This window comes from Brassica oleracea, chromosome C8, assembly GCF_000695525.1.
Source record: "Brassica oleracea var. oleracea cultivar TO1000 chromosome C8, BOL, whole genome shotgun sequence".
NCBI lineage: Eukaryota > Viridiplantae > Streptophyta > Magnoliopsida > Brassicales > Brassicaceae > Brassica > Brassica oleracea.
This window is the reverse complement of record NC_027755.1, coordinates 5,442,027-5,457,056: the sequence shown is the minus strand read 5'-3', so window position 1 is coordinate 5,457,056 and position 15,030 is coordinate 5,442,027. Positions and strand designations below refer to the sequence as shown.

Sequence of the window (15,030 nt, the reverse complement as noted above, 5' to 3'; positions counted from 1 at the left end):
TGTTATGTTTTACACATGGTGGTACACGCATATCACATCAACATCATCCAAGATTTCGTGTGTGTGTATTTGAGGTCGATGACTCAATATGTTCGATCAGATTATTGCATGGCCGATGGTAAAGAAGAACCAACTATCATGTTCGATGACAAAACATATTCTGCCCAAGATCTTCATCACCCACGGATTGCAGAAAATTGGGGAGATCCAAAGGACCTTCAGTAATATCCAAATCAGGGGGAGTAATGTGTGTTGTACTCTTTTTCATTCACCATGGTTTTGTCCCAATTGGATTTTCCTGGTATGGTTTTAATGAGGCAACATTAAAGCACATTACAAGCTCTCAATGGTTATGGCATCCAAGGGGGAGTGTTATGAACCAGATTTTGGATGGCTCATAACCAAGAGATTATGATTTGTAATCTTTCCATTTATCTATGATGGTGTAATCTCCTATATAAGGAACCTCTATGTTATGAATAAAGATAAACTTTTCCATTACTTTTATAACACAATTCCATACATTTCACTTGTTGCAAGACATTCAGCTTTGCGCTTAAGTGGATCATTTTTAGCAATGTAAACTAAAGTTACCTTGATTTTAGGATCTTGAAATCATATTGCCTTAATACTTTCAACATGGCTTTCCCAAGACTTAAGTGTAAGGCCATCTACATGATCTTCAAATATTTTACATTACTTATTTGAACTGAAAAGAAGTTATAAGTACACTAGATAGTCCCAGAAAACGAGATCACCTTCCAAAAAGTGGTTGCCATATCACATAGTCCAAGATTCAAACAATGACAGCTACATGGTTTATAAAATGTTATCAATTAATTTCAAAAAATCTCTTGTTAACTCCTTTATGCTTCTCCTTCATATTAAAGCCATTATCATAACCTTGCCCACTCACATCATCAATTTGCAAATCAAAGCAACCAACACATCTTGCAGCTCACGAAAAAGTCGTTTTCCAAATATAAAATTAACTTTCAGGAATGTTTAAAAAAAAATCCAACCTTAACTGAAATTGTTGATACATCTACATAATGTATGATAACAGTTATTTGTTCATGATGACTAATATCTGGAGTGCAATCAAAAATAATAGAGAAAAACTTTACACTTTGAACTTTCTTGACAATCATACATTTGATATCATTACCTAACAAGGCTATTAACTCATTCTGAATTCTGTTACAAAGATAATGAGACCGCGATTCACCTTATCACAAGACCAAAATCAGCAACCATCTCGATAAAGCTTAAAAATTTCCCACAACCTCCTTCTCCAATCTTTTCGTTCCTTCCTTGAAAAGTTAAATTTTGCTTAGTTAGAGTTTTCGCTACATAAAGTTTCCTAAGCAGCACTTGTCTCCAATGGATTTTCTCTTTATTGATTTCATCTTGAGCATATTTATAAACTGTCTAATTCTTTTGCAGCCTGAGATATAGTTCTGCCCATTGCTTCATACACAAAATTTGGTCACGGCCAGCTTCATGTTCTTTAAGCCTTTTCAAAACATTTCTCCAATCGCTGAACCCGATAAATACCAGTTGGCTATTGTCACTTTCATTGAATAATTTGCAGCAAAAGTATAACATCTTGTTTACTTTCTTTGAATAAATTAACCAACACCAGTCTTGTTTTTTTCGATCACCGAATTGTCTGTATAATACAATTGTTAGAAATGTACCTCTTAAAATCATCCTTGGGAAAGTTATAATCCATTGACAATCTTTTTGTCGGAACTTGTAAAACCACAAAATCTCTCTACTCATTTCACCCTCTATTTATGTTATCCCAATTTCCAGGATCATACATATCTACAAGACCCCTCTAGATTATCATTCTTTTGACTTTCTTTCTTATTCCCATCATCTTTTACATTCAATTCTCCCTCGTTCACAACATTCATATTTTCTGGATCTTCTCCATGATACTCATATATATATATATTTATCTACTCATCTTCTTCGAAAGTAGCATGTTGTTCATCATTATTTTCGTCAAAGCTACTATCAAGAGTTTTAGATTTTAAAATACCTCAATAAACCATTTTCTTGAATTTTTGCTTCTTCATTTTTTGTCTTCTTTTGTCTATATTTTGATCCACTTGGTTGGTGTCTTTTGTTCGATGAAATCTTTCTATCAACATATACATTTATGATTGTTATTCACGATTTGGCAAAACAGATGAAAATTAATCAAGTAAATAACAAAGTAATTGGAAAGAAGAAAAATAATATTACCTTAATTATAATGATTTGCGAGGAAAGGTGAAATGGAAAGCTTTGTCAATAAGAACTCTTTAGTTCTTGAAAGTGATCGTGAGTAGAAGAAGACGGTAAGTTGGAAATAATCTCTTATATATTAATAGATAAACTTTTAAAAATTGTAACCTTAACTTTGTATTAATTAAAAAGAATCTTGCTTATGTATCACTTAATTAAGATATCAATTTGGCTTACGTGACATCATAAGAATGAATTAAAGTCCAAAATTCAATTGTTAGGAAAACTTATATTAACCCAAACATAAATGTATATGATATGATAAACTTAATATTCGACGATCTCATTTAAATTAATACTCGACGATCTCATTAAATGAGACTTTTTTTAAATGGCTCAAGGTTGATTTATATTGTGATCCAACATAATAACTTTAAAAAAGTGTTAGATATACTCTTAGTCCGTGTTACTTCGACATCAATTTAAATCAAAGTTTGCTATATATTATGGCTTAAGTATTGCATGATTTTATTAATAGGAAAGAGATGCATCTATTCAAAATTGTTTTCTTAATAAAAGAAAGAAAAAAGGAATATTGTTCAGTTCACGGGTCTTTCTCACCTACATAAATTTATATAAAGAGTAATACATAAATTAAGTTGTTTTGTTATTACGAAACAAACTTATATATCAATTATTTTTCCTTGCAACACAATTATTTAGAACTTAAATTATGAAAAAAAATTATATTGAAGATTAAGAAAAAGCTTAGACACCTGCCTAATTGTTTTTTGTAGTCTAGGAAAACATTAATAATGACCTTTCGTAGTAGTTAATGATATATATCATGTTAACATAACTTTCATCCTATACAAAGTATCGGTTACAAACAAATAATACCATCATCTTTCTTTATTTGGGCCTTAAGTATAATAATAGCCGGGCTACAAAATTTTATGTTGTCTTAATGAGCCTAATCAAATTTTAATTGTCTTTTTCATATTTAAATTTTTCATCTTATGTTGTCAAAAATAAAGTTAAAATCTGATATTTTGAAAATTAGTGTAACTTCAAAATCAGAAATATATTAATTTTATTTACTGATAAGTTAGTAAAAGAAAATATCCAAATGTATCGACCCAACATATAGATGATTATATAAACAATCAAAAACTTTATACGTATAAAAAAAATTCGATCATATATAAATCTTAAATTTGTCAGTACAATATGTTTAATATTTTAATAGTATAACTCAATACGCCCAAAGCGCAGATCTTATCCTAGTGTTACATTATTTGACTTCCCTAATTTTTTTTGTAAGATTAACGATTTTTACAAACTGTTTAAGTATCTATTACTTTAGTTAATAAAACTAATAAACTTATTTTTCTGTTATGGCCCATATTTGACTTATAGTAATTTTAAACATAAGCCCATATAAATATTCCTACTGAGAAGTCACTTTACTGATTTATGTTGTCGTGTCGTTCATAGAAGAGCTCTCCAATTAATTGTTATAATTTGATTGGTTGATGGTTTTTTATTTTTTTATTTATTTAATTAAAGTTTTTAAAAGAAAACTATTCATATGATTACCTAATCTAATCTATGTTTCCAAACATACAATTAAACATCTTAAATATAGATGAATTAACATAATTTGTTTATAGAAATAATTAAATATGTAGATTACATTATATAAATTGATAAAATACATATAAATACATATGATACTATAGAAACAATTATAAAAACGGTTTTTATTATGTTTATATTTTAGAAAACTAATTAATCTAAACTTAATAATATTAATTAAATTCACTCATTCACTATATATATAGTATAAAAATGTGTCAAATGAATGCAAACAGTTAAATATATAATTCTAAAAATTACAATCATTTTTCAATGACAATGTGATATCATATATGCGTTATCACTTTTAGAAATGTTTAAAATATTTTTATATTTTAAATCATCCCCCTATATATTAATTGAGAAGCCACTTTACTGATTTATGCTGACGTGTCGTTCATAGAAGAACTCTCCAATTAATTGTTATAATTTGATTGGTTGATGGTTCTTTATTTTTCATTTATTTAAAGTTTTTTTTTTAAAAACTATTCATAGAATTACCTAATCTAATCTATGTTTCCAAACATACAATTAAGCATCTTAAATATAGATGAATTAACATAATTTTGTTTATAGAAATAATTAAATATCTAGATTAAATTATATAAATTGATAAGATACATATAAATACATATGATACTATAGAAACAATTATAAAAACGGTTTTTATTATGTTTATATTTTAGAAAACTAATTAATCTAAACTTAATAATATTAATTAAATTCACTCATTCACTAAATATATAGTATAAAATGTGTTAAATGAATGCAAACAATCAAATATATTATTCTAAAAATTACAATCATTTTCCAATGACAATGTGATATCATATATGCGTTATCACTTTTAGAAATGATTAAAATATTTTTATATTTTAAAACTTAAAAATTATATGGTAAGTTATTTAAACGTATATCAATCAAGAAAAATTTTATTTAATTCATCTATTAATATAAACAGATGAATTAACATTATTATATGGTAAATCATTTACAATTATATTATTTGGTAATTCATTTAATTTATTATATGGTAAGTCATTTAATTATATTAATCATAGTATTTTTCACAGGATTTTTTTATAGTTAATACTCTATAATCTAATTCATATAGCTTGAATTATAATAAAATTAGTATGGTTATTTTTAATAGGAAAAAGCAGACATAAATAAAATAACAAGAGAAAAGAATAATAAAATATGTTTGTTGTGTTCTTGGTATTTTTGTATTCTTATGTATTTAATTTTTATTTGTTTGTCGAGGTACATGTATTTTTTTGTGCTACTATAAATGTGAACCAATTAGTTTTATGTGTTTTTAAAATGTTAAGATAAATTTAGTAAGAAAGTTCAATAAAAATGACCATCTGTACAATTGTTAAAGTTAAAGATGAAAAATATAATGTAAACTAAAAGTAAGAAAAAATTATTTAAAAATTAATGAGATGTATTTTTTACGCTATAGTAAAATTTTAAAATTCAAAATAATAAAATTTTAACAAAATTTATACAAATAAAAACATTTTATTTCATATAATATTGGATATCACATTAATATTAAGTATATATGCCTAAAATAATGACATTTGGTTATTTAAAATTTGAAATATTATTTTTTCTTATTAGTTAATCAGATTTAATTAATATAGGTGTGTTTTAATTTAATTTAAAATAAATTAAAAAAATAGCTGTAAAAGATATGTAAATTATGATTAGTTTTAATTAAAAACATTTGGTTGAATGAGTTTGTGTTTGATAAAAGAGTGTGATAATCAGAGATAATTTAAGGAAGAATTTGTTTGCTTAACCCATTTGAATTTTATGTTAAACACTAAATTAAAACAATGAGTAAAAAAGTGTGATTTGGAACAAATTATGAGAAAAAATTGTTTAAACTATCATTTTCCTAATACATGTTTTTATGTTTACCTTAACCAAATTTATCTTTAGTTTTAAAGAGATAAATCCTACTGTATATTTATTGAGAAATAACTTAATTGACTTTTGATTATGTGTCTTTATTCTTTAATAGGTTAAGTTTTAAAAAATAGTTAAAATTTGATTGATTGTTAACATTTATTAATTATTATTTTAATCAGATCTAAAATTAAAAAGTAACTCTACAACTAATTAATACAAATTACCAAATAACATAAATGATATTACAAATAATGATTTATGGTAACTAATTGTAGAATTAGAGAAAGAATATATATGTTTTATCAATTTCTTTATTTTTATCAATTAGTTATATATACTTAAATAAAATACTTTAGCATTTTTTTATAGAAACAAATTTAATGGTTATATATTATTATATAAGAGAATTATATTTGTAGGTAAGAAATTATTATAACTTTTATGTTTTTAAAGCCCACATAAAACCGTTTACAAAAGATCATTGATGATAAAAGCCTCCGATCATTGTATTGGTCATATTGGAGTTACAAAAAAAAACACACACTTTTTTTTGAGAGAGCTAGAGTATTTTTGGTTTTTCATGTGTTAAACTAAAATATAAAGTAATTCTACAACCAATTATCTGAATTAATTATAATATTCTTTCTGTAAGAGAGAGATTTTTAATGACTAGGAGGGGGGTATTGGTTTAAGAATTCTTAAGGAATTATAAAATTTAAAGAATCTATTGTTATTAGTTTATTAATTTTTAAATCTTTCCAAAATTCATTGTTATTGGTTTAAAGACTTTTAAATTTCATTCAAATCTTTTGTTATTCAAAAAGTTTAGTTTTTATTGATTTTGCTATTCTATTAAATTCTATGGTTATTGAGAGCTAAATTCTATATATTTTTACTCATAAGTCTAGACTTTGAAAATATCATGTCTACTCAAAAGATTTCTGAAATATGAGTAGTAATAAAAACATTCACATACCGTATGATATATTTTTCTTGTTTGACCTGTGATTTTCAGAAGTTCTCTTTGTCGGTTAGTTTCGTATTTGGTGTGTTCAAACATAATCTTTCGTTTGTAAGAGTGATGCCTCAAAAAAAAATGTCAATGAAAATAAGACTGATAAAAATCTGTCACGTAGTATGAAGATAAAAATGACTATTTTCGTAACAAAGCAAAGAACAAACCATAACACAAAGAACCAATACTATAAAATGCATTTGCCTATGTGAACACACCAAACAATAATACACTAGTGTCTCATCGAGATTCATTGTTGAAAATTTCTACAATATTTTGTATATTACATTAGAAGGAGAAACATTTTGAAAACATACATTGTGCAAATACTTAATAATCAATAACAATCTATAAAAATCAATACAAAATATTTGATAGAAATTTAGAAAACATTTGTTAAATCTACTAAACTTTTAAAAATCTGCCAACTTCTAAAATCACTAAACTTTTTCCAAATTCTGGTTACCTAAGGTTTATGTTTTTGAACTATTTTGCTCACATATCTTCTAAAAATATATACTGAAATTTTTTATTATCCAAATATTTGAAATTAAAAAATTAAAATTTTAAATTTCTAATTATTATTCAAAAATTATAACAGTGTAAATATAATATATATTTCTTTATATAATATAACTACACGCAAAATTGCGGGCAAACACCTAGTATATATTGTTAGTTAAGTTCGGTAATCAATTAAATACATGTTGTTAAGTGTTTATTCTAACGATGTATTAAGCTAATGTTTCTTTTTACATAAAGAAAGCACACTATATCAGTGCTAGTACATTACACCTTAACTCGCGATTGGTGATATAGGCTAATCCTGGGTGGACTTACTACGTTGCTGGTGGGTTTTGAAATCTTTGGATACTTTGAGTTGCTGGAAGCTCCGATATTCGTATTAATGTTTGTGAAATGACAAAATTGAGATATGACATATATCTTCAGCCGCATATGAATATCTTATCAGTGAGTTGTCACTAGAGAGACTTAGTGGGGGTTATTGGTTGTTATATTTTAATGGATTTGAAAATCTAAATTAAATTTAGTGTTATTGGTTCTATGATTTTCAAATCTGTATTAAAATCATGTGTTATTGGTTTAATGATTCATAAATTCTATATCAAATCAAGTGTTTTAATCGTACAGATTTACTAATAAATTTGATTTTATAATAGATTTTTTTGAATTTTTTTGTTAAAAATACAAAGATTCAAATCCGAGAGAAATCCTCCAGGCTTGTAAATACTAATCCAAAAAATTTAAAATCTGCATATTTTACTTAAATTTATAAATAATACATGAATTTCTAAATCCATCAAAATATATAAACCAATAACACCTTTTAAGGAAAATTTACACATGCCATGAAAGTCAAATAAAAAGAGAAATTTGCTAAAAATGAACAACTAATCTCAGCTATTATGCCTTTACAACAAAACTAACCTTTTCACTTTTGGATATTGCATACCCTTACATTTTATAGAAATGCATATCAATATATTGAAGACGGTCCAGTGGTTTTGAGAGAGCTTTGGCTCTAATACGGATCTGGGTTCGAATCCCGCTGGCCACCGTCGATTAAATTAAAGTGAAAAAAGCGGCCCTCCAAAATGCCTTCTGCGGAGGTGTACTTAAGTGCTAGTCGAGTTTCCTCCGGGGATGTCCGGATTACCTGGATTATAAAAAAAATATATATATATTGAGAAGCCAAAAAAATAAGAAAAAAAATACATGATATCAATATGCATGTGCACTTAGGAAAAAATGTCAATAAACCTAATCTACCATAACCATCTAGGACAGTCTAAAATTGGGAATCCACTAAAACACACAATAATCTACCAGATTTAGAATAAGTAATATAGCGAATATTAATCCATCTACTACCGCATAGTACTCGATCTACGTGTTCTTCTATATTCTACAATATTGTAGATTAGATCATCTAAACATTAACCATATGTATAATTTTTCAGAATCTACATTCTATCATATTCTCATTCATCTACTACAGGTAGTGTAGAACATCGCCGTCCTCTATTTTCTAAGTAAGATAGAATTTGATTTCTTCCAAATTTGTAATTAATATCTGAGGTAAAAAGGTTACCGAATATTCTAAAAATCTTTTAAATCTTTTAAATTTCTTTTTTTAACTTTTTTCCAAGGATAGACAAATTTCATTTTCTTCTACCTCAACGTTTTTCTTCTTTTCTTCTTTTCTTAACTTTCTATTGTCAAGCATGGGAGGAGCTGCCACCATCATTATTTTCTCTCATCCTCCTGGCCGTAAAGGCGGGAAAAAGATCAATGGCATTATTTGTAACACCCGTCTTCTCTTCTCTCGAGAACGGCGTGCTACTAACCAGAATATGCCAAATTAAACCGATTTATAAAACCGAATAAAATGTCAAACCTTTTAATCAAATAATTTCCAAATAAAACGAGTTCATAATTTAAAAACCAAATACATTAAATCGAAAAGTTAATTAAAACCGAAATAAAATACAATTATCCCCATACACCAAACCATCCAGATATCCAACTACTCGGCAAGCTCACCTGCAATGGAAAGAAAGAGGGATGATCAACAGGGAAATCACCCAGTGAGGTATGAGATGCTAAACCGCAAACCACTGACTCAGTACATAGCACTATGACTATATAGGCATAGCTCTAGCATGAACAAACAAGATGTCTAGCGCATCAAACAAAACAAACAACGCGCTGATGGTACATAGCTAGTGCACATACGCCGCATTCTCCTCATACGGATATACGATAATATAATATGTGTCGCTAGCCCAGACATCTCTGGACCCCCGCACTCCACCAATATGCGTCGATATGCAAACGTCTATGCACCCCAAACCACACAATATATATGTCGCTAGCTCAGACGTCTCTGGGCCCCCGTACTCATCACATATGCGTCGCTAGCTCAGATGTCTCTGTGCCCCCTCACTCTATACGTCGCTAGCTCAGATTTCTCTGGCCCCCGTACTCTATACGTCGCTAGCTCAGATTTCTCTAGCCCCCGTACACATATGCGTCGCTATCCTAGATCTCTCTGGGCCCCCGCACTCATCACATAGTCCCTACTATATAACTATATATATATAACATTCTTTAACATCAATCATTTCACACAACCGTTGAATCCTCTATTATCCTATTTTCTGTTTAACAATAAAAAATAATAATAAACAAACAAGACTCTCAAACAGACTCGATTCACAAAGACGGATAATGTTTTGAAACTAGACTTTCCATAATAGTAGTACTAAACTAGCTCGGGATTTAACAGACTAGCCCTCACCTTAGCCAAAACGGATCACCAGAAGCAGATCGGAAAACAAACGAGTTGACTTGACGAGTAAGGAAAATTAGGGTTTTGTCATGGATCTCGACTTCCCATCAACTTTTTGATCACGTTCTCCAAATCGCATTGGATATGTGACGTCAACGGATAAGCTTCTATGGTTCTTAGACAGCATGGCTCACATCCCGTAATCAAGAGATCAAGTGTTGTACGTTAATGGTCGGTGGTGGCGGTGACACAATACGACGGCTCCGGTTACAATTGACTCATCTTCACGTCTAATGGCACTATGAAATTTCGGGAAACATGACTACATCTCTGGTGGTGATGACATACAGGTGAGAGTGGCTGACATGGATAGATGGAGAGAAAGTATACATGAGAGCTAAGGAAGAGAAGGATATCGTCGATGGTTCTTTTTGCGGCTAGGTTAGAGTCAAGGAGATACACATACTTTATATATGTGTAAACACGGTTTGACTAAACCAAAAGAGAATAAATTGGATTTGGTCTAATTTAATTAAAGAAGAAGAAAAAACAAACCAGATTCGGTAATGAGAACCGGGTCGTTACAATTCTTCCCCACTTAACCGGAATTCGTTCCGAATTCTTAGAGAGAACTGGGAAAGAATTTCAACGACTACAAAGGAAGAAGAACACGAGATGGGAAACAAATGAAGCGAACATAAACTTGGTCTTCTCCTGCAAAGAAAAAGAAATCAGAAACCCTAAGAACTAACAGAATAATACTGGACTTCTTGGTGTCAAATTTTTTTTTTAAACCCCCAATTCCGAAACATTGAAAATCGTTGAAATCCGAGTCCCATAAATCGCCGTCCCGGGTTGGAGCCGGGACAGAACCCCGCTCTAATACCAAATTGTAACACCTGTCTCCTCCTCCCTCGAGAACGGCGTGCTACTAACCGAAATATACCAAATTAAACCGATTTATAAAACCGAAAAAATTGTCAAACCTTTTAATCAAATAATTTCCAAATAAAACGAGTTCGTAATTTAAAAACCAAATACATTAAATCGAAAAGTTAATTAAAACCAAAATAAAATACAATTATCCCCATACACCAAACCGTCCAGATATCCAACTACCCGGCAAGCTCACTTGCAATGGGAAGAAAGAGGGATGAGCAACAGGGGAGTCACCCAGTGAGGTATGGGATGCTAAACCACAAACCACTGACTCAGTACATAGCACTACGACTATGTAGGCATAGCTCTAGCATGAACAAACAAGATGCCTAGCGCATCACACAAAACAAACAATGCGCTGATGGTACATAGCTAGTCCACATACCCCGCATTCTCCTCATATGGATATGCGATAATATAATATGCGTCGCTAGCCCATACATCTCTGGACCCCCGCACTCCACCAATATGCGTCGATATGAAAACGTCTCTGCACCCCGCACCACACAATATATACGTCGCTAGCTCAGATTTCTCTGGCCCCCGTACTCATATGCGTCGCTAGCCCATACATCTCTGGACCCCCGCACTCCACCAATATGCGTCGATATGAAAACGTCTCTGCACCCCGCACCACACAATATATACGTCGCTAGCTCAGATTTCTCTGGCCCCCGTACTCATATGCGTCGCTAGCCCAGATCTCTCTGGCCCCCGCACTCATAACATAGTCCCTACTATATAACCATATATATATATAACAGTCTTTAACATCAATCATTTCACGCAACCGTTGAATCTTCTATTATCGTATTTCCAGTTTAACAATAAAAAATAATAGTAAACAAACAAGACTCTCAAACAGACTCGATTCACAGAGACGTATCATGTTTCGACACTAGACTTTCCATAATAGTAGTACTAAACTAGCTCGGGATTTAACGGAGTAGCCCTCACCTTAGCCAAAACGGGGCACCGGAAGCAGATCGGAAAACAAACGAGTTGACTTGACGACTAAGGAAAATTAGGGTTTTGTCATGGATCTCGACTTCCCATCAACGTTTTGATCACGTTCTCCAAATCGCATTGGATATGTGACGTCAACGGATAAGCGTCTATGGTTCTCAGACAGCATGGCTCACATCCCGTAACCAAGAGATCAAGTGTTGTACGTTAATGGTCGGTGGTGGCGGTGACACAATACGACGGCTCCGGTTACAATTGACTCATCTTCACGTCTAATGGCGCTATGAAATTTCGGGAAACATGACTACATCTCTGGTGGTGATGACATACATGTGACAGTGACTGACATGGATAGATGGAGAGAAAGTATACATGAGAGCTAAGGAAGAGAAGGATATCGTCGATGGTTCTTTTTGCGGCTAGGTTCGAGTCAAGGAGATACACATAATTTATATATGTGTAAACACGGTTTGACTAAACCAAAAGAGAATAAATTGGATTTGGTCTAATTTAATTAAAGAAGAAGAAAAAAACAAACCAGATCCGGTTATGAGAACCGGGTCGTTACATTATTTCCCAACATAAACACAACAGTGACATGTCTACTCTATGCATGGTTGACTCTGTGCTTGACCATGTTGTCAATAGTTACTTGTGAGCTAAGAAACCAACTTTTGATCTTAAAGATACAGCATCATATGTTTACTTACTTTGTCACTTCCTTACAAAACAGAACAATATAACCAGGGGCGGTCCCAGTGTATTAGAGGGTGTGGCATGTGCCCCAACCTAAATTTTTTTTGTTCATTGACATCTAGTGTTAAATTTAGTTAAGTACAGTTACATATTAAGCTTCTAGTTATAGAAATGGTCAAGTGCCCCATACTTAAAACCATCTTGGATCCGCCCCTGAATATAACAGTTGTTAACATTACGGCTGAAAACAAACTAATGAGAATCCAAATGAGTCTCATCTAGTCATCTTCCTTGATGAGAATCAATAAGACAAGTATTCTTAAGAGTGAGATGTAGCTCCATCACTTTTTGATCGTAATCAAAGAAAACCATATTATAAGAAGATTATAAAGTTGTCTATACGAATCAAAGCGGTTTGGTTTGGTAATCTTCTTTTTTTTTCTCTGCATTCTCCTAAAAACGCTTGGCTGGTCTCATGGACATGTTTTTATTCTTGGCCCTTTGCAATTTCAACTTCTATAGGCGTTTTTTTCCATTGATGTGATTTTGCAGCTGATCTAGCAAACTTGGCACCACCACACAGGCTGCAAAACTTCTGGTTCCTTTATAGGTTTGGTTGAAACGCTGGACTGAGAATCAGAACTGGCTACAACGGCATCCTGCATCAACAGGAACATTCAGTTCATCTTATCGTAGTGAAATAGGAAATTTTAGTAACACACGGACACGAACACAACGGCTTATGTGTGTGTGTCCCTAATGGTTGTAGTGAAACTTGTGTTGAAAGTATCATCCAAGATATGCAGTAAGAAAAAAAATTTCCCCACCTGTGTATACACAAACATAGACAAGCACAAATCCTAATTCAGATCGCAAAAACAGGCACGAGGGAAGATTCACAGTTTACTTTTTTTTTTTGATCAACCAATAACTTCATTAGAATAAAAACGGGAGCTAGATGTTCAAAGCATACAAGGCAGACTTTGCCAAAGCATCTGCAGCAGAGTTTAGGTTTCTAGGAACATAAGAGAAAACAATAGATGAAAATGATGAAGCTAGTTTCTCGATATCCAAGTTGATTCCGTAGAGTTCCACATGATGTTGATTCGAGTTTAGAGCTTTGATAAGCACTTGATTACCTGATTTGAGGCAGATATTGGATAGATGGGCAGCTTTGGCTTGTATTAGGGCTTCTCGCACAGCTAGCACCTCAACCATCAGGGAGGTTGCGACGAACAATTCTGTTGTAGCTCCTTGTCTTGGGTCCTCCGAGTGTGGGGTGTACATAATCCAGCCACATCCTGCAGTTTTGTCTTGAGCTCTCCATGACGCATCCGTATACAGAGTTGTCAAACAAGTTGATGTATGGATGCTTTGATTGCTAAGGTTACGTGTCTCGATGTGTTTGATCGGTTGGGCCTCCTGCCACTCGCGAGCTAGTCTTAGGGAATTGCAAATGATGTTGTTTGGGTCAAGAGTACGGTTCTCAAAGACTAGGAGTTTCTTGCAGTCCAAATACACCAACACACCCAAGAGAATATATTAATGGCAACACCCGTAGGTGGGAAACAAACCAGGGGGGGTGATGATTCCAGTGTGTTCGCGAAGGTAGAAGTTGGTTGTATGTCGAGTTGCCTCGTCGTCGGTACGTTGCTCCAAACTCTTTTCGCGAACCGGCAATGGGGGAAGAGATGGTCTGCAGTCTCCGGTTCCCCACATCGAGCACAGGTCACTGGATGTGTCATGATTCCTCTCCTTTGTAAAGCCATGCCCAAGGGTAAGTGAAGAACCCTAAGATAGGGAGGATCACTTTAGCTGGGTGTTGGATATGATCCGAGAAGGCAAACAACACTTCTGGAACTGAGATGGATTGAAAGGATCGTCAAGAGATGCGGAATGACTCTTGATATACCCACGATCAAAGGCTAACCACCAAAGAAAGAATGAATGTGTTGGCTAACCACCAAACAACACACAAAGATGAATTGGCTGACCACCAAATCAACAAGCCGGTTCACACCAATGAACTAGCTAAAGAACTCTCTCTCTCACTTAGAGAAGAAACAAAATAAACAACCAAAACTGAACTGATTTTATTCATCAAAGGGACTACATATTTATAGTGTTTTGTAGTCAAAGACAATTAAAGAAAATGTGGGAAAACAATGCATAGAAAATACAAATTTGACTAGATCTAGTCAAGGCACGGAAAATGGAGGAGACTAGATCTGGTCAAGGTACGGAAAATAGAGAAGACTAGTCAAGATGTCCAGGTTCATCCGAACCAGATGGATGCACGGGGTAA

At 32.1% G+C, this 15,030-nt stretch overlaps 1 protein-coding gene across 1 annotated transcript; it reads right to left on the bottom strand.

Moving 5' to 3' along the window:
- Nucleotides 1–13,679: 13,679 nt before the first annotated feature.
- Nucleotides 13,680–14,494, bottom strand: LOC106308535. The gene is made up of 2 exons (XM_013745688.1): nucleotides 14,300–14,494; nucleotides 13,680–14,228 (listed from the first exon to the last, which is right to left on the bottom strand). The coding sequence occupies exons 1-2, from the start codon at nucleotides 14,492–14,494 to the stop codon at nucleotides 13,680–13,682; spliced, it is 744 nt and encodes a 247-aa protein (XP_013601142.1).
- Nucleotides 14,495–15,030: the final 536 nt, after the last annotated feature.